General features: G+C 42.9%; 1 protein-coding gene across 4 annotated transcripts in view; it reads left to right on the top strand.

Annotated features, from left to right (window-relative positions):
• MAP3K13 (mitogen-activated protein kinase kinase kinase 13) overlaps positions 1–26,398 on the top strand; it is a 100,384-nt gene that overhangs the window by 54,780 nt on the left and 19,206 nt on the right. For 3 of the 4 annotated variants that reach the window (XM_073646523.1, XM_073646524.1, XM_073646526.1), the window contains exons 2-3: positions 12,181–12,738; positions 17,660–17,843. In XM_073646523.1, the coding sequence (XP_073502624.1) occupies positions 12,261–12,738; positions 17,660–17,843 (662 nt within the window). In that variant the 5' untranslated portion in view covers positions 12,181–12,260. Of the gene's footprint in view, positions 1–10,772; positions 10,880–12,180; positions 12,739–17,659; positions 17,844–26,398 lie in introns of those variants that run through there. The other variant, XM_073646525.1, reaches the window with a different exon arrangement.

The raw sequence follows: 26,398 nt of genomic DNA, 5'->3' as shown, positions 1-26,398 counted from the left end.
TGTTTTTAGACAGCAATTTGACTGTATTGCTATTATTTTTCCATGGAAAACAATGTGAATGATATAGGGGACTTTTAGAAAATAAAAAAAGAAAAACAAGTTTATTATTAGCTCTAATATGATGGTTGAGATCAATACTGTAAAAGTCCCTTCTGTGGGTTTATTTGTTGCGAAGATCTGTGAAACTGCTTTGTTATGGAGCTCATAGGTCAGCAGAAACTGCCTGCAAGCAGTACAATAACTCTCGGAGAACTATTTCCCGGTTTTTACTTCTGTGTTTACCTGCTGCCCAGGTGATGTGCTGTGTTTGTGTACATTATAGAACACCTTCTTTATTCATGCCGGATGCAGGCATGGCACACGCAGAGAAATACTAAATATTAATAAGTGTCAGGTAATACCCGCAGTATGATGCTGGCAGCTGCTATTAAAAAAGGAGATGCCTAGAACAGCCAATAATACAGAAAAATCTGCTAGACCAGCCTTCAGGCTGCTTCATGCGGCCGGCAGGCACCATAGACCCCGATCGCGGCCCGGTCCAGGAGCTGCCAGCAGCTGCGCTTCAGTTCAGTGTATTGCCGCGCAGAGACCGGCTCTCTGCACAGCAATACCAGTGGCAGCCGCCGGCCTATCAGAGGCCAGCAACTGACATCTGCGTCCCAGCGCAGCGGCGTATGACGTCACTGACACGCGCTGATGTCAGCTGCTGGCCTCTGATAGGCCGGCGGCTGCCACTGGTATTGCTGTGCAGAGAGCCGGTCTCTGCGCGGCAATACACTGACCGGGCCGCGATCGGGGTGTATGATGCCTGCGGGTCACAGGTGCAGAAAGGACGTCGAGGGAACGGAGGACAAGTGAGAAGAATTTTTTTTTTCTCTCTTGTATGTGTAGAACGGCACAAGGGACAGTCCTCCAAGATGGGGACCAGGCTGGGGACAGTCCTCCAAGATGGGGACCAGGCTGGGGACAGTCCTCCAAGATGGGGACCAGGCTGGGGACAGTCCTAAAAGATGGGGACCAGGCTTGGGACAGTCCTAAAAGATGGGGACCGGTATGTGACATTACGACAAGATGGGGACAAAGATGGGGGACATTACAAGATGCAGACCAGGGTAGGGCACATTACTACAAGATTTTGGCAGAAAAACTTCAAAATAAAGCATGAAAAAATATTTTGCCACTAAAAATGCTGCTTTATAGCTAAACTAAAGTAAACAAAAAAAGTGCATGTTTTATTATCGCCACATCCATAACGACCCAAGCTAGAAAAAATAAAACAGCAAAAATGTTCAAAAGGTGTATAGAAAAAAAATGGTATCACTAAAAATGTCACTTTGTCCTGCAAAGAATGCGGCCCCCCAAATTAATTTTTTTTCCGTGTGCGGCCCATATACCCAGCCGAGTTTAAGACCCCTGTGCTAGACAGTGTAAGCACAACAGTAGTCACTGTTCTCCCTATTTAAACAACATTGACTTCTGACAACTTTGGCTTTTCTATATTCATCTTTACTGATATGCTCAAGTATGAAGAATATCAAAATATTATTTAAATATAATATATGAAATTGACCTAAGAAGATGATATCTACTATTTCTTCATAGTATACCCAGATGAAGAGCATTATTATCATTTATTAATACATTAGTTTGCAGCGCTGTTCCACTGTATCTTCAGACACATCAGTCCTTTTGCCATTGGCACATACAAATAATTGAGAATTCCCTAATACTTTCATACTGTAGTATAGTTACGTACAGAGTATATTTGAAAAATCTATTACAATTTGTGCACTTAAATTATTAATGTGGTATATACGGGATAAGTAATAAATGTTCCACATGGCCGGAAAGCATTGCCTTTATTTGTACAGGCTGTAATGTTTTCTCAGCACACAAGAGTGCGATACCATGAAACCTGGGTTGTACTTTGACTCCCTCCTTGTGATAGAAGTCCAGGTCTCTTCACACTACCTGGTCCCTGTCACATGCTGTTTGATTTGGACGTCCTACAAGATGTTCAAGCGTACAGATATTTACACAGAACGGGTCTCCTGATCAGACAGTACACGCCAGCACTGCTCTAATTTGGGTGGAAGATGGTAAAGCAAACAGATCAAGTGTATTACTCCATAAAATCAAGACTGGTATTATAGGTTCCCAACTGTCCTCTTATGTGATATTGTCATAAATTGTGTTTGGCTGCTTCTTAGTTTTATCTGTTTCTGGGAAAGTTAAAGAGGTTATCCACTACTTTTACATTGATGGCCTATCGATAGGATTGATTGTCAATGTCTGATCGGTGGGGGTGCGATAAGCTTTATAGTGACCGGGGCTTTCGTACTACACATCCGCATCTATTCAAACCAATAGATGTGCAGTACCCGGCCGCGGCCCGTATTCTGTCAACAGAGCTGCGCCATGCAGCTCCAGAACTCAGCACTGGGGACAGCTGATCGGCGGGCTGCAGGGTGTCACGCCCTCACCGATCAGACATTGATGACCTATCCTAAGAATAGGTCATCAGTGTTAAAGTAGTGGAAAACCTAGTGACAACCAACTATATATCTCAGCGAGGCTGTCATCCAGCTTCCTGTATAAGGCTGTGTGCCCACGATGCGCTTTTTAAGCGTTTCCACAGCGTCAATTCCGCTGCAGAAGCGCTTAAAAAACGCTTGGTAGAAGGTCTGCCATGTTCCCCAATGATAATCCGCATGTGCTGTGCACATGCTGCAGAAATTTCCGCTGCGGATTATTATTGCGGAAAAATACGCAGCACTACCAATTATTTTGCGGAAGCGCTGCGTTTTCGCCGCCATTGACTTGCATTGGAATGCATGGATTATGCATCACTGCATCTGTACATGCGGAATCCATGCTTTTCAATGTGTGGATGGTACCCGGGTCTGGAGAAGAGGAGACTCGCCTCTGGACCCGGGTACCACAGAACCTGTAAAAAAAAGAATAAAATAAAAAAAATATATTATACTTACCTTCCGATGGCCCCCGGTGTCCTTGTCTTCGCTTGCCAGCAGATCGCGGTGGACTGAAGGACCTGCGCTGACGTCATTTAGTCATGCGGAAATGCATGTGAAGAACGCTTCACTTCCGCATGTCCCGGGCAGGAAAACTCATGTACAATCCGCATGTGTTTTTTCTGCCAGGGAGATGCAGAAACTCTCAGGAAAAATCCGGAGCATTTCTGCATCGTGGGCACATAGCCTTACAAACACGATACATGTGGTGTAGTTATGTAATGGCACACGACAAAGAGAAGGGGACCCACAGAAAATATAAAAATGGCATTGTTTCTTGTGCTGCTCCTTAAAGCCACACTCTTAACCTCCAGGTACAGGGGTTTCTGGGGGATTTAAAACCCTAATTCCCATAGCTTGTTGAGACTGGAACCAAGGGCAGGATCTTACCACCCATTGCAATAGGTGATTAAAACAACATGGACTCTCTAGGGGCCGACAGCAGTATGTGCATTTACAGAATCTACCTAGTAAACACATCCTAAAGTTTGCCTGTGTGATATGCATAGCCGTAACCATTTAGCAATGCATTGTGTGTATACAGGGCTGAAAACAAGGGGTTCATACAATTCTCTGTAGATGTATGGCGCAGGCTCAGAGTCTGAACCTGCGTCATTCACAGCAGGTGTGGAAACAATATGTGAAACTTGACTGCCTACTTCAATGGCAGGGATATGAGATAACTCCAATCCCAACAATTTAACTGCACAGATAGCATGATTAGCTGCAACTGTGGCATCTAAGCGGCACAAGCACAGGGTGTTGTTGGGTTGACATAGCAGATAGGTGCCTAACAAAGACTGCCAGGTCTGCCATAGTGCCATTCAGTCCTGCACAGGCAACACATAATAGGATGCTGAGAGAACATAATACACTGAAATACAAAAGTATTGCAATGTAAGACTTGAGTGATGTTAAAAAATATTTACGAATAACAAAAAAAAAACACAATCACAAAACAAACTTCTTCATCAACTTACTTTAATAAATAAACAAGTATAACAAAAATGAAAAGCTCACATACTATAAAATTATTACGTTACTTACCGGTAACTATAAAATTATGACAATATTTAAAGTAATATAAAAAATGATGTTATTTAAAGTAATATAAAAAATGATTACGTTATTTGATTATAAAATTATTCCGTTATTTAATTATAGACTTATTACGATATTTAACCTGGACGGTGAACACTAAAAGATATAATAAAAAATATATGTGTATGTACAGTACAGACCAAATGTTTGGACACACCTTCTCACTTAAAGATTTTTCTGTATTTTCATGACTATGAAAATTGTACATTCACACTGAAGGCATCAAAACTATGAATTAACACATGTGCAATTATATACCTAACAAAAAAGTGTGAAACAACTGAAAATATGTCTTATATTCTAGGTTCTTCAAAGTAGCTACCTTTTGCTTTGGTGACTGCTTTGCACACTCTTGGCATTCTCTTGATGAGCTTCAAGAGGTAGTCACCGGAAATGGTTTTCACTTCACAGGTGTGCCCTGTCAGGTTTAATAAGTGGGATTTCATGGCTTATAAATGCGGTTGGGACCATCAGTTGTGTTGTGCAGAAGTCTGGTGGATACACAGCTGATAGTCCTACTGAATAGACTGTTAGACTGCAAGAAAAAAGCAGCTAAGTAAAGAAAAACGAGTGGCCATCATTACTTTAAGAAATGAAGGTCAGTCATTCCGAAAAATTGGGAAAACTTTGAAAGTGTCCCCAAATGCAGTTGCAAAAACCATCAAGCGCTGCAAAGAAACTGGCTCACATGAGGACCGCCCCAGGAAAGGAAGACCAAGAGTCACCTCTGCTTCTGAGGATAAGTTTATCCGAGTCACCAGCCTCAGAAATCGCAGGTTAACAGCAGCTCAGATTAGAGACCAGGTCAATGCCACACAGAGTTCTAGCAGCAGACACATCTCTTCAACAACTGTTAAGAGGAGACTTTGTGCAGCAGGCCTTCATGGTAAAATAGCTGCTAGGAAACCACTGCTAAGGACAGGCAACAAGCAGAAGAAACTTGTTTGGGCTAAAGAACACAAGGAATGGACATTAGACCAGTGGAAATCTGTGCTTTGGTCTGATGAGTCCAAATTTGAGATCTTTGGTTCCAACCACCGTGTCTTTGTGCGATGCAGAAAAGGTGAACGGATGGACTCTACATGCCTGGTTCCTACCATGAAGCATGGAGGAGGAGGTGTGATGGTGTGGGGGTGCTTTGCTGGTGACACTGTTGGGGATTTATTCAAAATTGAAGGCATACTGAACCAGCATGGCTACCACAGCATCTTGCAGCGGCATGCTATTCCATCCGGTTTGCGTTTAGTTGGACCATCATTTATTTTCCAACAGGACAATGACCCCAAACACACCTCCAGGCTGTGTAAGGGTTATTTGACCAAGAAGGCGAGTGATGGGGAGCTACGCCAGATGACCTGGCCTCCACAGTCACCAGACCTGAACCCAATCGAGATGGTTTGGGGTGAGCTGGACCGCAGAGTGAAGGCAAAAGGGCCAACAAGTGCTAAGCATCTCTGGGAACTCCTTCAAGATTGTTGGAAGACCATTTCCAGTGACTACCTCTTGAAGCTCATCAAGAGAATGCCAAGAGTGTGCAAAGCAGTCATCAAAGCAAAAGGTGGCTACTTTGAAGAACCTAGAATATAAGACATATTTTCAGTTGTTTCACACTTTTTTGTTAAGTATATAATTCCACATGTGTTAATTCATAGTTTTGATGCCTTCAGTGTGAATGTACAATTTTCATAGTCATGAAAATACAGAAAAATCTTTAAATGAGAAGGTGTGTCCAAACTTTTGGCCTGTACTGTATATAAATATATATCTATATATAGAGGAGTTTTCCGCACAATCTTATTTCATAGATGCCATTATACAGTTGAAACCAGAAGTTTACATACTGTGATGTAGCAGACATCCCTTTAATGGTTCAGTGTGTTTTGAATGACCATGTACCTTCCCCTTTAACTGACTGGTCACATGACCGTGACATCACACAGGTCCTTATGCACACAGAAGGACCTATCTGATGGGTGTGTGTGTGTGCTGCAGTATATATAAACCCTGTGTGTTCCTGTGTGGGTGTGTTCCGGTGTATAGGAGTTCCTGGGTGTTGGGAGCTCCTGTGTGCACACCGTGTGAGAGGCACGAGGCTGTTCCCTGTGTGTGGGGGGAACGCCGCTCGTGTGTGGCCTGGTGAGGCCTGGTGGACTCCTGGGAGGTGAAGCCTGGATCCCTGTGTGAGAGTATGGGGGATGCCAGTAAGCCTCGGAGTGCCACACAAGCGTCCTGAAGGGTGAAGCCTGGGTATGATATGTGTAATATGCCAGTAAGCCTTAAAGGGAGTGACGGCTGGAGACCACGTGTGGTAAGCCGTAGAGACACAGGGGTGGTGTATGAAAAGGACTATCACAGCTGAAGTCGGCAAAGGTAATACTTGTGTGTTATGGACATTTAAATGGACATTGTTTTAGTATTTCCTTGCGGAAGGCTGTAATTAGAGCCCAGTGGGCCGGTCTGCCACTTGGGCTCGTGGGCTTTATCAGTGTGTCGGCGGGCCACGGAGTTGGACCCGGAAAGAAGCTGTTTATGAAGTGTAATAAACTGCTGAGCATTGTTGAAAAAACAGAGAGCTTATCATATGTGAGTTGATTTACGCAGCGAGCAAGTATCCCCCAGGATAATGACAAGTGCTGCCTTACAATACACTATATAAAAAGACACATCTGCATGTTTTTCTCAATATCTGACATGAAAGCAGAATAAACCTTTCCTTTTTTAGGTCCATGAGGATTACCATAATTTTTAATATTTGCCAAATGCCAGAATAATGAGAGAGAGAGAGAGAATGTATTAAGGCATTTTTATTACTTACTGCAAAGTCAAAAGTTTACATACATTCAATTAGTATTTGGTACCATTGTCCTTAAACTGAATGACTTGGGTCAAATGTTTGGGAAATCCTCCCACAAGCTTCTCACAATAGTTGGTCGGAATTTGGGCCCATTCCTCCTGACAAAACTGGTGTAACTGATCCATGTTTGTAGGTTGCCTTGCACATACCTGCCTTTTCATACTTGCCCATAAATTTTTGATAGGATTGAGATGAGTGCTTTGTGATGGCCAATCCAAAACATTGACTTTGTTAGCCTTAAAGAGGTTGTCCAGTACTTTATATTACCCCCCAATGTATCCCCCCGGGGCCCCTAAGGATTTTTGTAATTACCTTACGTTGCAGATACTGCCTGTGAGCGGCGCTAACATTGGCTGCTCACAGGCATCACGTGATCCCCGGCTGCAACCGGGTCTCTGACATCTGCTGACGTCACGACAAGTGCTGGCAGCAGTCGGGGGTCTCTGTCATCTGCGTTCCACGGTGGCTGCTGGGTTGTGGGCGGGGTTACCCCCTCGTCACACCTGGCATTTACCCCGCGCTCTGCCTCTCCCCATTCATTGGAAAAGCGCACGGTGGATGCTGGGTGTGACACGGGGGTAACCACGCCCACAACCCAGCAGCCACCGCGGGGACCTCAGCACTGAGTCACGCCTCACTCGTCATGACGTCAGTGCGGGGTCACGTGATGCTTGTGAGCAGCCAAGGATAGCGCCACTCGCAGGCAGAAACAGCAACGTAAGGTATTTACAAAAATCCTTAGGGGCCCCGGGGGGATACATTGGGGGGGGGGGGGGGTAATATAAAGTACTGGACAACTTCTTTAAGCCACTTTGTTACCATTTTGGCAGTATGCTTCAGGTCAGTGTCCATTTGGAAAACGCATTTCCGCCCAAGCTTTAACTTCCTGGCTGATGTCTTGACATGCTGCTTCAGTATTGCCACATAATCTTCTTTTCTCATGATGCTATCTATTTTGTAAAGTGCACCAGTCCCTCCTGCAGCAAAACAACCCCACAACATGATGCTGCCACCCCGTGTTTCACAGTTGGGATGGTGTTCTTAGGCTTCCAGGCATTTTTCCTTTTTCCTCCAAATGTAACGATGGTCATTACGCCCACAAGGTTCAATTTTAGTTTCATCAGACCACAGGACATGTCTCCAAAAATTAAGGTCTTTGTTCCTGTGTGCATTTGCAAACATTAATCTGGCTTTTTTATGTTTCTTTAGGAGTAATGGCTTCTTCCTGGCAGAGTGGCCTTTCAGCCCATATTGAAACAGTACTCGTTTCTCTGTGGATATTGACACAACCTTACCAGCTTCCGCCATCATCTTCACAAGGTCTTTTGCTTTTGTCCTTAGGTTGATATGCACATGTCAGACCAAAGCACGTTCATCTCTGGGACACAGAACCCGTCTCCTTCCTGAGCGATATGATGGCTGGACATTCTTGTTTGTACTTGCATATAATTGTTTGTACAGATGAACGAGGCACCTTCAGTTATTTTTAAATTGTACCCAAGGATGAGCCAGACTTGTGCAAGTTCACAATGCTCTTCCTGATATATTGGCTGATGTTATACTTTCCCATGATGCTACACAAAGAAGCGGTGTGTTTCAGGTGTGCATTAAAATACATCCACAGGTGTGTCTCTAATTAACTCAGATGTTGCCAAAAAAACCTATGAGAAGCTTCCAAACACATGACATCATCATATGGGCAGTCCAGAATTGTTTAAAGGCATAGTAATCTTAGTGTATGTAAACTTTTTGTAACATCCCTGGCGGCATGCTTGCATAGTGCACCATCTCCCACTATGCAAGATCACAATCTTACCTTTCAGTCCAGCTTGCAAATCTTGCTCCTGCTCATATTGTGTGCATGCCTCTGCTCTGACTGCTTAGGGCGGGGGCCCGGTTACTTCCTGATTCTTGTAGCTGCTGTGGGCACACCCCTAATGCGTCCCCAGCCTATTGCTGTGGGTCACTGGATATTTAAACCTCCTTCTCCCAGAAGAAGGTGCCTGAGCAACTCTTACCTTCAGAGGGCTCCTTGCCTCTGATGTGCCAGGTCCCGTTCTGTTTCTTGCCTGTCCGCCAACCAGGGGGCTGTATTTCCCGGCCTGTCTGAACTATCTCCTAGCCTGTTTGTCTGCCTCTCTGGGGGCCTTATACCCAGATTCGCACCTGTATCTTGTTGCAGCGTCAGTTCCCGTCTGAACACTCTCCTAGCCTGTTTGTCCGCCTCTCTGGTGGCCGTAAACCCAGATTCACTCAGGTATCTTGTTGCAGTGTCAGTTCCTGTCTGAACACTCTCCTAGCCTGTTTGTCTCTGTGTCCGTACCTTCCCTTTTCCTGCAGTTTCCGAACCTGCACCTAACTCCTACTCGTTGTCTCTGTACTTCTGTTGTGAGTTTAGAGTCCACTCGCTACTTCATTGAAAGTACCGTGTGTATCTGGTTCAGCTTGTCCCTTCCAGTCTGTTCAGTGTGAACAGAGCCCTGTCCCCTCTGCTCTGCCTTGTTCACCGCTCCGGCAGTTTTGCTCTGCTCTGCCTTGTTCACCGCTCCGGCGGTTCCTTCCTGCTCTGCCTTGCTCACCGCTCCGGCGGTTCCACTCTGCTCTGCCTTGCTCACCGCTCCGGTGGTTCCGCTCTGCTCTGCCTTGCTCACCGCTCTGGCGGTTCCTCTCTGCTCTGCCTTGTTCACCGCTCCGGCGGTTTCGCTCTGCTTTGCCTTGCTCACCGCTCCGGCGGTTCCTTCCTGCTCTGCCTTGCTCACCGCTCCGGCGGTTCCACTCTGCTCTGCCTTGCTCACTGCTCCGGTGGTTCAGTTCAGCTCTGCCTTGTTCACCGCTCCGGCGGTTTTGCTCTGCTCTGCCTTGCTCACCGCTCCGGCGGTTCCTCTCTGCTCTGCCTTGCTCACCGCTCCGGCGGTTCCTCTCTGCTCTGCCTTGCTCACCGCTCTGGCGGTTCCTCTCTGCTCTTCCTTGCTCACCGCTCCGGCGGCTCCTCCTGCTCTGCCTTGCCCACCGCTCCGGAAGTTTCGCCCTGCTCTGCCTTGCTCACTGCTCCGGAGGTTTCGCCCTGCTCTGCCTTGCTCACTGCTCCGGAGGTTTCGCCCTGCTCTGCCTTGCTCACTGCTCCGGCGGTTCCTCTCTGCTCTGCTTGTCTACCGCATCTGCGGTTCTGTTCCTGAATCCCAGTCTGTACTGGACCCTATCCAGCCTGCGCTCCAACCTGTTAGCGCCTCCCTGTCTGCACTCCAGCCGTGCTTGCCAGTACCCCCCTGTCTGCATACCAGCCGTGGTTGCCAGTATCCTCCTGTCTGCACTCCAGCCGTGCCTGCCAATACCCACCTGTCTGTGGGCCAGCCTAACCTGCCTGTTCCTGTATTCCCCAGTGCGGGTCAACAGCTGTGACCGGGGTCTGACCTGGAGTAGCTCCTGGTCCTTCTGCTTGGTTCCTCCTTGGTTCACGGAGTCGTTAGCCGCCGTGCGACCTTGGTCGGATCGGGTAGATACTTAGTTACGCCCCTCCAGGCACTCCTCAGTTCATGGTACAGTGGGACCACTAATCACGCTCACGCCAGTCAGTCCGGGCCCGAGCATAACACTTTTCACTTTGCAGTAAGTTATAAAAATGCCATAAAACATTCTCTCTCATTATTCTGGCATTTGGCAAATATTAAAAAGTATGGTAATCCTAATTGATCTAAAAACTAATCTAAAATGGGAAAGGTTTATTCTGATTTTATGCCAGATATTGAGAAAAACATGCATGTGTCTTTTTATATAGTGGATGTAAACTCTTGGATTCAACTGTAGATAACCACGACAGACAGGACATAGGAGCGGGAGCACCTGTCATAACCTCCCCACCAGCGACTGTGTGATAAAGACCCAGGACTGAGTGGTAACTTAATATGTTGCTTCAATTCCTGCACTTTTCCTGCAAAAGTCTGAACATATGTCTGTTTTAATAAAGTAATGTCATCTATGAAATAAGAGTGTGCGGTGAAATTCCTGTGTTCCAGGGGTTAGTATCCCCTTCCACCTGCACCTCACAGTTTTGACTGTGTGCACGCCAATTCTCCTTACCTATATACTGTGTATATATATTTAGAAGACTAGATGAACACAAAAAAATAATTCCGGAATTATTTTTATTCATTCCACCCTCCAGAACTGGAATAAAGGTTGGATGTACCACAAACTGGTACCCTTTTCTTGTGCTGTCATTCTGGGAGACAACTTGTAGCAGTTATATAATGTGTCAGCCAGCTTTCCTAGAAATGGACATCATTAAGAGAGAGATACAATTTGACCTAGGTATAAGCAATAATATATCAGTACATGATACACACAGCAAATCTTTATATTGTGCATGGCTGGTAAATTGTCTGCTTTTTTTTACTATTTTAGACAATGCTTTCTATTCTTTTTGTGAAGCTGCTTTTAAAATATGCATTTGCAAAACTATTAAAGACGCTGCTAAAAGCTTAAAAAAATGTCAGAGCACAGAGCGCGGCGGCCGCTGGACTGCAGGGTATGTCATTAAGAAGAGTTGTCTTCACATTCCCATAAACCTGCAGAACATCTCTAATGAACTTCGAGTTGAATGGGTTTATTCCACCCAAGGACAGGCTGTGGTAGGCAGCTGTCACCAGAGGTTCTGCTCTGATACCGTCACGCTCTGTTAATTCCTGTACAGTGCATTATGGGTAATTGAATGTGAGCGCTGCACAGGGCATGGGCGGAATCTGCATGCAAAAGCAGACACCACCTATAGTCATGTCACTTATTTACTTAACTAATTGGCTTTTCAGTCCATAGCTGAAATTTACCATCACTGTAATCAAGCTCTTCTGTAGATTAACCCTACAACGGTAGAAGGGAAGCACATCCTTATAATATATGACATAAGGGTTCACTAAAATCATTGTGTAATTAAAAATGGCCAAAATAAAAAATGTATGTATGTACTCATGGCATTTCCTAACATAATACATGTGTCCATGTGACTGATATCCTACAGACTTTTTCCAGTTCAGATGGAGCAAACTGTTGAGGTCTCCTACAAGAGGACATCAGAGATGTTGTACGTGATGGACACTGATAAGTCTGATGGGATTTTGATGTGTGATATAGTTTGGAGTATTTTTTTCAATCAGATATTATATATTTACTATGTATTTTTTTTCTTATTGTTTACAGGTCCATGTGAGCTGCTTTTAGTTCCCAAGCTAAGCTGAACAAACCGCCTCAAGATCTGGTGTCTTGGGGTTGGCTGCCCCATGCACATCGATGGTACCATGGCCAGTCCGCACGAACCATTGAGTTGGTCATCTTCTCCAAATCTTATTGTTGATTCAATACGGGAAGATAAGGAGTACATAGTGGATTATGGCGATCACAACACAACTGGTCACCATCAGTCTCAAGAGTCTCTGGAGAAGTGTGATAACTTGGAAAATGCCAACAGCCCCATCACCGCAGCCGTCCTGACTTCCATCAGTGAGGACTCGAGGGATCAGTTTGAGAACAGTGTTTTGCAGCTGAGGGACCAAGATGAAGTGGAGAATATTGCACCACAGGGCAGCAGTCACTCAGGCGATGGAGGCAGTAATAGTGGTACTGAAGACATCAAGATACATTTTAGTCGCTCTGGGAGTGGAAATGGAGGATTCTTGGAGGGACTTTTTGGATGTCTGAGGCCTGTTTGGAATATGATAGGCAAGGCTTATTCTACGGATTATAAACTGCAACAGCAAGGTAAGGAAACCCCTATATACTCTGCATATAAGGGTATGTCAACATAAACTCTTTTTCAGGCGGATTATGGCTGGTACCCCTGAAAAAGCTCTCAATAAATGTTTCAAACAATGAAGTAAATGCGCACCATGTCAAAACTACTTGCTGCGCATGTGTTCAGTGTTTTTTAAATTCTTTTAACTGCTTCAGGCTTTGAAAGTCGTGAAGCGGCTAAAAGAAGCGACCTGTCCATTCTTCTGGCAGCTTCCGTTTGTAAGCTGCCGTCATTCTATATATATAATTTTTTAAAAAGACACTGGAGGCGAAAAGAGGACAAACAATATGTTTCAGGAAAAACAATGTCGACTAGTTTGGCTTAAAAAAAATTCTGGATACACCGGCGTCTATAAGACGTAAGGTGCACATACCCAAAGCTTCAATCACAGATCATCGTGTATGTGTGTATATATATATAAATATATATATATATATATATATATATATATATATTTCACGGGATCTTGTAGCCCCTACCTACCACACTGAATATTAGCCATGTTTTTTTTCTACGGGGTCCCTATGAGGATGTTAGGAGAAGCTTTTATTGATGTCAGCCTCTGCCTACACAATGCCAATCAACAGCACATCAGCAAAATACAAAAATACATGCACATTGTGGCACAAATCTCTACTTTTCTGCTCGGAGGGATGCATTGAAGTTTCTCCATCTTTCTTGATGTGGCTGAGCAGATGGTGACCCCCTCCCCTCCTCTGACTATTGTCTGCAGCAGCAGGACGCGGATTATAGCACTTATTGTTTACTAGTGAGTGAAGAGCTTGTGTGTCAGTCAGTGTCCATGTCTTATAGTCATGTGGAGGGCAAGGCTAGGCTGGAAAGGTGGGAGTGGGGTCTAGGACACAGAAGCTGATGTATATTCCACTGTCCGAGGGGTGGAGGGGGGATTTCTGTCTGTAATGAGAGACATGAAGGTTTTTCTTTTGGGAGGGGGTGAAATCCATAGTCGACAGCTGTTTGCTACTCCCCAGACAGTGACAACATGAAGCATCTCTGCATTGTTTGCACCACACAATATAGTTTCTATTATTCTGCATGCCGGACGCCCTTCTGTTCACCAGGCCAAACACAATTAAGAAAGAGGAAAATGTAGAAAAACAGAAAACAAATAGCGCACTCAGAGCTCACTGAGGCTGGTTTTACACACTGAATTTTTCTAAAGTAAAGTCTTTACGGCATTTTTCTCTGTTATTATTGTCTTTTTTATTTAATTTTCTGCCATTTTTTTCCATAGGCTTCATTATAGGACTGGAAACATGACAGAAAAACTGTGGCCCCGATTCATCGAAGCAATTTTGACAGAATTCTAGAGTAAATTTCTTTGATATGTCGCCAATTTATGTCGCAACTCGGAGTTGTGCAAAAATGCTGTGACTTTTGCCATTTTCACAACAATTTCTTCCAGCTCTGCTAAAATAGGCAGGACGGGGGCACGGTAGGGGCATAACTGAATGAATTAGACGAGCTGTGCTGTTCTCTATGCCAGAAATCTCAATCCAATCTGGGACTGGAGTAAGATTTGTGGTGAGATGCACGACAATCGTCAGACGCTCCTGATTCATTAATAGGATGCTCCTCTTAATGTATCAGGAGCGTCTGACTCCAGCACGACCCTTCATCAAGACCGGTGAGAAAATCACCAATCTTGAGGAATGAGGGCCTGGATGTGCAAAATGCTACAAAACCCCAATTCATCAAACTGATGATTTTCTTGCCGACCTTGATGAGGGGGGAGTGGTGGAGTCCAACCGTCCTGATTCATGAAGACATACATGCCTCTTAATGGATCAGAAGCATCTGACAAGTGACGTACACCTCCGTGTGCCACAGCTTGTTATGAATTAGACTAGCCGTGGCGTTATGCCTCCATCCCGGCCCAATTCTGCCCATTCTGGCAGAGCTGGGAGAAACTGGTGTGAAAATGCCTAAAGTCTCAAAAGTTTGACAAAATTTTGTGACTTTTCAAAAACAATTTATTCCAGAATTCTGACGAAATTTCTTTAGTGGATTGGGGTCATAAAATTTAATGCACCAAAAATGCCCTAAAACTGCTTGTTACATAGAAAAAAAATCTGACAAATTATGAAGCTAAGGACAACTTTCAAATGTGCTTTCAAAACTAATCGCATCCTTTTTTCAAACATAAATTATCTGCACCATGTTGCATTGGATGCCATATTCTTGTAGTGTATTATCATTATACGGTCTATGAGGGTCTACGGCTCTGTAGTACAGAAGTGCATGTGTTGTCCACATCCTTAATACTGATAATTATGACTATTTTGGGACCACATTTGAGAACCATTTAGTTGTATTTCATTTTAAGGGATAGGATTTATTAAGAAAAATAAGTGCATCTATTAACATGATTACATTAATACAGTCGCCACTGTTGTGAAAGCCTTAGCGATGAAGATGTTATTAGTGGGTCTTCTTTAACCACAATGGAAACTATAACATCCACTAGAAACTGCACTTAAACACACTCTAGAGTGGTAAATGTTTGGTGATGAGTTTTGTGGAAATTAATGGTTTTTTTTTCCACCAAGTAAATTCATACTTCAGAATTATACTTTTTTTAATAGCTACAGTAAAGTGGCTATCCCTTTTAGCCGCTGGGGAACGAAGTTCCTCTTGTCTGGGTGGAGAATATGCCATTAAATGCATTGATTGAAAGGTTCTGATTGCTGGTACATGCCATTATAAATTAGCAGTGCCTATCCTCTGTGCTGTGCATGCATGATCTCAATTTATAAATATTATTTCACTAGTTAAGTCTACGAAGGGTTAAGCTGGCCATACACACCATGTAGCTGCCAGCTGAACACTGGTCCGCTACAGTATCTGGATCCCTCTTGGCCAAGCATGCCTGTGTTCTGAATAGGGAGTGGAAACTGAGATACTGCCAGACCTTTGGTTGTGGCCAGGGAGAGCAAATGGATTTGGTGGTTAAATTCGATCTGCCCAAACTGAGGGAAGGGTCAAGAGTTCCCCATACACATTTGATGGTTGTCCAAAGTAAACATAAATCATTGGGTTTAGCTGACTTTAAATGAATGTGTATGGAGGCCTTAACGTGGCTCGTTTGGCCATCTCCCTGATCTAAGACCCTTCATTTTTGGGATCAATAATTGGATTCATATCAATTACATTTTTGCATTATCTAATTGAGATTCTATAAAACATTGAAAATAGAACCTCTACCTCTATTACAGGCTAAATACATAAGGACCATTGACAGGAGGATATCAGGTCAAGAAGTGTACAAGTAAAGAGTATAATTAAAAATATTAAGTTATTGATTAATCACATTAAAAACATAAAGAATATATAAAAAGAGGTGCCTCGTGCCAAAAAAGGGATACGGAATGATAAAAAAATCAATAGCATTTGTTATGAAACAAGCATAAGTTTAACCTTTATTGTACCAATGTACTATAAGTATAGACTAAGGCAATAAAGTTCAGTTCATAACCATTAGTGCCCAATGGATACTAAGTGTTGTCAATAAACATAAACAAAGGTATGAAAAGTTAGTTTTTACCCTCGAATGGCATTAAAGATAAGAGTCCTACATCCCTTCACCCCGACGCGCGTTTCGCTCTTGGCTTCTTCTGGGGGTGTGACATATATATTTATGCTTTATGAAGAGTTACCCTCCCATTGCTTAGAGATTTTTGGACAGTTATGTTTACTTTATTACAGGCTATAGCAATATTTTGTGCAGTACCCTTGTTATGTTGAGACATTTCAGTATAGGCATTTAAGTATAGTTGATAGCAAGAATAGCACAATATGAAAAGTCAAATTTAGTGCCAAAAATACTCGAACCTCAATGGACCTTGTAAAGCTCAATAGGGATCATCGGGATTTACCAGTATCCACTTGAAAACAAATCTCGCGCAACTGCCACCTAAACGGAAGCCATGATCGTAGCGTTAACAGTCTAGTGTACAATCATCTACTCTTCTTTTTTTATCTCTGTGGATGTGACAGTGGAGATTCATTGCATGCAGGGTTGCCAACTTTATTTTTTATTTTTTCAGGACAGTTTCTCAAAAAAATCACGGACAGACAACTTTTTTTACGGACACATTAGAAAACCATAATAAATTATTATGATTAGAAGACATACATGTCTGCAGCCCATAATTCTGATATGAGACATCAGCTGCATTCACTGTGAACTGTAAAAGGATGATAATTACAGTCAAAATAATCTGTAGAAGTTTTTCAGCTTCCAAAAAATCACAGATGCAACAATTTTTTTTTACAGACATGAAAAAAGTGCCTATTTTTAAGAACTGTCCAAGAATTTTTGTATGGCCGGCAACACTGATTGCATGGTGAAAATCTGTATTAATGTAGACTTAAAAGTTTGCATTTGGCGAGTGTTTTTTATTTATTTTTTTTGTAATACAGTGAACTCCTGTAAAATTATTATCTTCTAGTGTGTTCATAATGGGGTGTATTAAGACTCACCATAGCTGAACACTTGGTGCTATATGCTGTATGTTGGATGGTGGACACTTGAAATTCTCCATTTGAATTTTGCTATATACGATATATATCAGGTAAAGATGTAGAGCTGAAATTGTCACCCCTCTGGGGCTCTGGTGTTTTTCTCTGTGACAGCAAATTGATAATAACCAAGACTTATCCAGACTTTGCAGGACTACAGATCTCTGATAATGACAAACTCAACTGTGTCACATCTGGTAAATCCAGTCCACTACAGCTGTAACTACATTTTTTTTCTGCCTTTTATGTATATTTTGCTATACATAGATGACAATATTTCCAGAATGTATATAAATCATGTATAGTGTAGACTTATGTGCCTTTAATCTTTTCCTTACTTCTCAGACACATGGGAGGTTCCCTTCGAGGAGATTTCGGAGCTGCAGTGGCTGGGCAGTGGGGCACAAGGAGCCGTTTTCCTAGGGAAGTTTCGAGGAGAGGAAGTTGCAATCAAGAAAGTGAGAGAACAAAAAGAGACTGATATTAAGCACCTGAGGAAGCTGAAGCACCCCAACATCATTGCTTTCAAGTATGTACCGTGATTACTACCCATTACATGACTCATTCAGATACAGTACCTTTACAATCCTGTAAATGAATCATCAGTAATAACCCCTTTTGGGATGATGTCTTGCTTGTAGGTTTAAGATTAAGAAAAATACAGATTGTCACTATAAAACGTATATACAGAAAAAAAAAGAATATGGGCATTAAACTTTTCTATTCCTGCTTTTTGTTAAGGTCTTTTGACAAGCAGCTTTCATTTGCAAAGACATTGTAATAACTATCATTTTTACTAGTTTATAACAAATTGAGACGACATCTGGATACACCCAATGGTCATTTTGCCTCTGGTCCAAATGAAACCTTTAAAAGGGTTGGTTGTCACATCTGGATAGCCCAATTCCTAAATTGGGCACCACTCATAGTCAGCTGAATGCCATGAGTATAGTATCTTGAACCCACACATTGTTAGGCTCACCAGGTGAGATGGATCCTCTAAGCCTCAGGTCCGTGCCCCGGGCATTGATGCAGGAGCTCATGTGGGCAGGGTGGACTTGGCACCCTCAGGAATCTCAGGAGCAACAAGACGGATGAAAGGAAACCCCGCAGGGTGGGAAGCAAGTAAAAGCCCAGTATGCACACCAAACATTAAAGTTTAGAGTCTCAATCTCAAGACACATGTGTGTGTCTAAATTCACCTTAAATACGTCTAGGGCGATAATGTATTTGATCCTTACCAGGCAACTTGCAAAACCCGACATGGAGCACAATAGAAGGCAGTGAACAGAAGGGATGGAAGCGGAGCCTGGGACTCCCAGGACAGGCGTGTAACACTCATAGTCAGCTGAATGCCATGAGTGTAGTAGCTTGAACTTCTGGTAATCAGTTGTTACTTATGCAGATGATGCAGAAAGCGGCCGGCAGTGGCTACAGGATAAATTTAGTATTACACAATGCCCATTCAAAAAATGGACAAGTCTATAAGATATGTTAGAACTAAGACCAATAGAATAGGCAATCCACTTTATATTATACTCATGGGTGTCTTTGCCATTAAGTGATGTTGGCTTTGTCATAAGCTGCCAATACAAACAACTCCTAAATGTACTGTACATGAAATCTAAATTCAAGAGGTCAAGGCTTCCAATATATTAAAGACAGTCTAGGAAAGTATAAGATACAGGGACAAATTCACTTGCCTGATAAATTGACAACTTACAAAAACTTTAAAGGCCTGATCTGCCTGTTTCATATGTTTACTGAACAATCACCTTAAAATCGCTAACCACAATGTTTATGTAATGCTGGTGGAGGTGGACCCACTGCGCCACAGGACGGGCTTACCCTGGAGGGGCGTAACTAAGTGACTACCGGGTGTTTGCTAGAGCCTCTTATAGTGAGGATATGCTTTGCCACCGGTAGACACCAGGTGCCACTTCAAGCCAGTCCCTGGGTTTGCAGCAGCTGACAGGAGGGTCAGAGGCGCGGATGTGATTTAGAGGGGTGAGACAGAAGTGTGGTCAGACGATCTGAGGTCGGGGCTGGCAGCACAGGATCAATTAAAGTAGCTGAGGTCAGGAGTAGAGAGGTCAGGCAGGACAGGTAAACAAGCAGGGTCGTTAACGGGGAGCGGAATACAGAGGAATGCATAACGTGTGCTAACAAGGTAGAAACCAATGTTCGGGCGCGAAGTGGTAGGAAGAGTTGACCAATAAAGACCCTGCTAGCATGGGACAGGTCAGGAAAGCTAATCTCTGCGGGACACCGCTGGGTTCAATTTCTGCAGAGACTGGCCACTTCTCCTAAAGTTAAATAAATGCCACAGCAGAATCAGCAGTGCTGCAAGAAGCAGACTCAGAAGGCTGACCTGACATGGGGAGAAACCGCACAGTTAGTAGAGGGGCACTGAGGAGACACATGGTTTACCGCCGTGACAGTTAACATACATGTTTCACTGGGAAATGCTATTTTTGGGGGGCTTTTGTGTTTATTTTGTGTTGTTATTTTTCTACTGGAAACTGTTTCTAAAGCCGAAAGATTGCCACACTTTTATGGGGAAATCCGAGGTTTCCATCTATTGTAATATGTGGCTAGCAAACTCTATTGGGGGCATATCTGGCTATTATATTGATATGGATATATTTGTTACGAGCTCTCTTAAGTAAGAAGTTTTGGCAACTCAAAAATAGCATACATTCATTATACTGTATATGATCCAGTAAAGTACTTATGCTGGAAATGTACGGCAATTGTATTTTGGTGAAATGGACCAACAATTGTGTAAAAGGCCTCCTGACTGCAGACGTCAGGACAAAACAAATGTTGGATTTCAATATCGCTGATTCTTTGTTCCTGCAGGCGGAATGTTCTTCTCTCCTTATGGAAATATACATGTACATTGTACTTTCAGTCAACAGTTATTTTATGATTATGACAAGCTTATATACTGATGACCTATCCATCAGAGACCAGTTGGGTTCCAGCAGTGGCTGAATGTAAGCGATGTACAGAGTAGCAGCGACCACTAAATAACATACGGAACTGTGGTGTTCTGCTCTGTACATCGCTTCCATCCGGACGCTGCTGGAACAGAAAGCAGTTAAATGGACGGACACCCACCAATCGTGTTAGGTAATCCACAAGTAAGTTCCAAGCAACCCCTTTAACGCTAACATCCTATACAGTATTTTAGGGCATTGCAATCTGCATTGAAGAAGATAATGTAACAAATGTGAAATAGGGTTGGCTGGTATGCCAATGACCAATATACTACTGCGTTGGATCATCAGGATATGGAAATATTACAAATTTGCATTGCTGCAGTATTGTCTCAATTCTTTTGCCAACAGAAATTCTGTCTGAATGAGCATCAGTATACAGATCACTACAGTAGATTTCTGTAAGTAAAGTCTATAAAGAGCTCTGTCTAAGGGCACTTGGATTCTTATTTGATAATTTTTATTCATTTTCCAGAAAATTATCCCTTAATCTAACTAATTTCCCCCCTCTTCTACTTCCCAGTCAACATTGTTCTTATTTTTTTTACCTGCTGACTCTCACATTTGTATAATCCATACATGTCAAACTCTGGCCAGCAGGGTGGTTATATTTGGCCCGCAACACCAGAACCACCAACCCTATGTGGGGCCATTATTCTGTATGGAGGACTTTGTAGGGCCCATTATACTGTATGGAGGACTATGTGCAGCCCATTACACTGGAGGACTATGTGTGGCCCATTATACTGTATGGAAAGCTATGTGGGGCCCATTATTCTGAATAGAGGACTATGTGGGGCCCATTATTCTGTATGGAGGACTATGTGCAGCCCATTACACTGGAGGACTATGTGCAGCCCATTATACTGTATGGAAAGCTATGTGGGGCCATTATTCTGTATGGAGGACTATGTGGGGCCTATTAGTCTGTATAGAGGACTATGTGGGGCCTATTATTCTGTATGGAGGACTATGAGCAGCCCATTACACTGGAGGACTATGTGCGGCCCATTATACTGTATGGAAAGCTATGTGGGGCAATTATACTGTTTGGAGGACTATGTGGGGTACACTATACTGTATACTGGTTGGCCCGCGACGTTGTCCAAGTTTTTCATTTTGGCCCTGTGTGTTTGAGTTTGACATCCCTGGTGTAATCTCTTTTCCTCTGTCTTGATACATTGGTCTCGCTCATAAGTCTTTTCTTTCTGTCACCCTGCTTTTCTCTCTGTTCCCCCCTATCTGATTTTTGTGGCATATCCAGTAAACAATCAGCTCAAGTTCATTTAAGGCGAGAGTAAGTTAGGATGTTCAGAAGATGCTTTATGCAGATGCACCATGTACCATCATGTCCTCTGCCAGTAGAAGAAAGGTTCCACTCTTATCTCTTAATCCAACATTTCAGGCTTATTGCCAGAATCCTACAATTGTTTGGTTCTGAATATATCAATCATCAGTTCTTCCTAAAATAAATGCTTTAATTACTTCCTTGTAAGTTGTCAAGTTTGTCCCAATTATGTACAATTTTGATTAACTTATCTTTAGTTAATAGGTTTTTCCGGTTTAGAAAACCCTGTTATGACATTCTAAGTCAACAGAAGAAAAAGCCTCTCAGGACTCATTCAGCCAGAATGGAGAGCTGTTATCTAGAGCATCTCTCTCTCCTTCTCATTCTCTTTGATGGCTCCAGCCTGTTCATGGATTACACATAGTTTCCCATGTAGTGGCACAGCAGGAGAATTGACCACTTGCTTTTGGTTCCCCCAAAGAGTACAGCTGAGTGCTGAGGTTCTCAACACCAGGACACCCTATGCTTAGCCTATTTTGTGGTATCATTTAAAAAAACAAACAAAAAGGAACTGTCCAAAGTGGACGACTAGGAAAATCATGGCCTCTATACAGCTCCCAAAGGTCTCCTTACCTGTATCTCTAGCTGTAAAATACTCCTGATAAGCAGGCCTGTCTAGAAGCTGACAACTTATATTGGAGCTATAATGGAGAGCACAAGAGGCTGTGACCTACTTTTTCAAGAAAAAGCTGAAAAGTATTTTTAACAACTTAATAATTGCGGACAATAAAATAAGTTATGGTTACTGGCGATTTTATTTTTTTATGATTTGTGGAAAATGTAACATTCTGCTCTGCTAGATGAGAATATACTCAACAACTCCACTCCTGTGTCTTTTATATTGGCATGCCGCACTAGCTATTGTCAGTCACATGTGTAATGTTATTGCTTTGCAAATGTCTGATTGTTGCACAGGAGGTATTAAAATGGTTTTCCCAGAATCAATATTTAGCACATATCCACATGCACCAAATGGACAAAAGTAATGGGACATCTACACATTACACCTACAGGAGCTTTAATGATGTCCCATTCAAAATCCATAGACATTAATATGAAGTTGATCTCCCCTTTGCAGTTAGATCAGCTTCCACTCGTCTGGGATGGCTTTCTACAAAATAATGAATTGTCTTAGGAAATTTTTGCCCATTCATCCAGGAGAGCATTTGTTAGATTAGACACTGATGTTGGATGAGAGGGCCGAGCTTTCAATCTCCGTTCTAGGTCATCCCAATGGGGTAGAGATTAGGGCTCTATTTGGCGAATCAAGTTCATACCAAACTTTCCCAACCATGCCTTTATGGACCTTGCTTTGTGCACTGTATACAATCATGCTGGGAAAGAAAAGGGGCTTTTCCAAAATGTTCCCACAAAGTTGGAAGCAAACAATTATCCAAAATGTCACAAAACGGATATGCAACATGGTACCGGCCACCACTCATCAAACACACAGGGCGATGAGTCCCCAAAAGATATTAGAGAATCAAAAAAGGCCACACACTGTCTGAAAGTCTATGGATTATTCAGAGAATACAATGACCAGACTTATTAAAGTTTTTAATCTGTAATATAGAAATACAGTACTTACAAGAAAATATATGAAAAGGTAAAAATAAAACAACACACAAATATGCAAAACAGTTATAAAATAAAAAGGGAGAAACAACAGAAATACTTAAATGTTTCCATCTGAAGTTATCTTTAGTTTCTTTGAGGGAAGGAGAAATTAATTATGGATCACAACCAGCATAGGCAGGCCACCATATGTGAACAACTTTTGTCTTGTGCAACCCAGCTCTTATATGCTTGAGCACGGGCTCTGATTTTCAGGACGACCTGGATTGGACTATTTACAAAGTGCTGTTTGTGACTGCACAGTGGGCTAATTTAGGGGCCAGGGCCTTGCATTTCAAATATTTTGTGTCTCTAGCTACTCCCTCCATACAGTACATAGGAAATATTCAGCTTCATTATAATAACCATTTGTTAACCCTTTAAAGCTCAGAGTCTCTGAGCTGAGGTGCCATGTTTGACACCTCCAGGGAAAGCCCCTTTGTTCCTGCAATACTGGTAAATCCAGTTTGTCCTTTTGTCAACTAAATGTAACTCTACTGCTTTCATACATTTCCCCTACAATTATATATTTTCTTCACACTGAAGCATTAGGATTTCCTTTCATTGGAAGTAAGGCTCCTTGGCCAACACCTGTAAAACAGTTCTGTAGTATTATCTTTCCACCACCAAACTTCACAGTTGGCACAATGTAGTCAGGCGGATAACGTTCACCTGGTATTTTCCAAACTCAGACTCGTCCATCAGACTGCCAGATAGGCATGTGCAATTCATCACTCAACAAGATTCCACTGCTCCAGAGTCCACCACTACAGCCAATGCTTGGCATTGTGCTTGGTGATGTAAGGTGTTCATGCAGCTGCTTGGCCATAGAAAACCATTAAATGAAGCTGCCAGCACACTGATTTAGTGCTGATTTGAATGCCTGAAGAGCTTTGTAGCTCTACAGTTATTGAGTCAGCAAAGGGGTGGTGACTTTTATGAATTATGCCCCTCAGCACTCAGTGATCCCTGCTCTGTAACTTTGAGGCGGAGTTCAATAATACCACTCACAGTTGATCGTGGAATATTTCAGAGTGGAGAAATTTCACAAACTGACTTGTTGCAATTGTGGCATCCAATTACAGATCATATAAAAAGACCCATTCTTTCACAAATTTTTGTAAAGGCCGACTACTTGTCTAGGATTTTATACTTTTTGGACTATGGGACTAAATTAAAAACATAAATTCAATGATTAACCCCTTAATGACCGCAGTAACGCATTTACCGGTGGTAGCTGAGACCCTGGAGAATATGATAAGGGCCGTTTTTTTACGGACCCTTGACACGTGATCGCTGTTATTCACCGAATAATGGCGATCACAAAAAAAAAGCGTGCCCGCGGTTTACAATCATTTCTCTCTCCTCTGACATTTCACTCTGATATACATGTCAGAGGAGAGAGAAATGAAGCCCCCTGGTACCTTCGCCATCCTCTGATCATCCCCGGATCTCCCCCCGGCTCTTCGGCATATTGCCGCAGAAAAAATGGCGGGCGCATGCGCAGTGCGCCCACCGAGATCTGCCGGCCGGTGTCCGGCAATAACAGGGAATTTTCCCTATTGGTTCATTTTGATCAGTGTGATAGGGTTTATCACAGTGATCAAAGTAAAAAAATGAATAAATAAAGCCCCCTTTTGTCCCCTTGTCCCCCCTTAGGTAAATAAAGATTATAAAATAAAAAATATATATTTTTGGTTAGGGTTAGGGTTAGCCCAGGGTTATGGTTAGGGTTAACCCAGGGCTAGGGTTAGGGCTAGGGTTAGCTCAGGGTAAGGGTTAGCCCAGGGTTAGGGTTAGACCAGGGTTAGGGGTAGGGTTAGCCCAGGGCTAGAGTTAGGGTTAGCCCAGGGTTAGGGTTAGCCCATGGTTAGGGTTAGCCCAAGGTTAGGGTTAGCCCAGAGTTAGAGTTAGGGTTAGCCCAGGGTTAGGGTTAGCCCAGGGTTAGGGTTAGGGTTAGCCCAGGGTTAGGGTTAGGGTTAGCCCAGGGTTACGGTTAGGATTAGGGTTGTGTTAGGGTTACGGTTAGGATTAGGGCTAGGGTTTTGTTAGGGTTGTGTTGGGGTTGTGATTTTTTCAAAAGTAAAGAAAAAAATTACAATATTGCGACTAGTGTTTGCATCGGGTACTCGGGTATGCACCGAGTATCGCGGGTGCTCGAGTGACATGCTCGAGTCCCGCCCTGCATGTTTCGCAGTTGTTATACTGCCAAAAAAACACGCGGGGATTGCCTGCCATACATAAGCAATCCCTGTATGTTTTTTTTGGGTGTCTAATAACCGTTAAACATGCGGGACGGGGACTCGAGCATGTCATTCGAGCATCCGTGATACTTGGTGCATACCCGAGCACCCGATGCAAACTCAAGTAGTGAGCACTTGCGCTCAAGATTAGTGACAACCTATTCATTATGATGACCCAATGTTATCAAATTCTGTGTCGTACCTCTGGGTCAAAATGTTCACTATACCCCTTGATAATATCCTTGAGGGGTGTAGTTTCCAAAATGGGGTAACTTGTGGGGGGTTTCCACTGGTTAGGCGCATCAGGAGCTCTCCAAACGCAACATGGTGTCCGCTAATTATTCAAGCAAATTTTACATTCAAAAAGTCAAATTTCGCTCCTTCCCTTCCGAACCCTGCCGAGCGCCCAAAGAGTGTTTTTTCCCCACATATGGGGTATTGGCGTGCTCAGGAGAAATTGCACAACAAATTTTGTGGCCCATTTTCTCCTGTTACCCTTGAGAAAATTAAAAATTTGGGGCCTGAATTAAAATGTGTGTGAAAAAAAGTTAAATGTTCATTATTTCCTTCCACATTGCTTCAGTTCCTGTGAAGCACCTGAAGGGTTAATAAACTTCTTGAATGTGGTTTTGAGCACCCTGAGGGGTACAGTTTTTAGAATGGTGTCACTTTTGGGTATTTTCTTTCATATAGACCCCTCAAAGTCACTTCAAATGTGATGTGGTCCCTAAAAAAATGGTTTTGTAAATTTTGTTGGAAAAATGAGAAATCGCTGGTCAACCCTTATAAAAAAAAAAAAATGTTGGTTCCAAAATTGTGCTGATGTAAAGCAGACATGTGGGAAATGTTATTTATTAACTATTTTGTGTGGTATATC

Source organism: Phyllobates terribilis, unplaced genomic scaffold (assembly GCF_046119375.1).
Source record: "Phyllobates terribilis strain yellow unplaced genomic scaffold, ASM4611937v1 Scaffold_9__5_contigs__length_417890890, whole genome shotgun sequence".
Classification (NCBI taxonomy): Eukaryota; Metazoa; Chordata; class Amphibia; order Anura; family Dendrobatidae; genus Phyllobates; species Phyllobates terribilis.
This window is presented reverse-complemented; position numbering and strand designations above follow the sequence as displayed.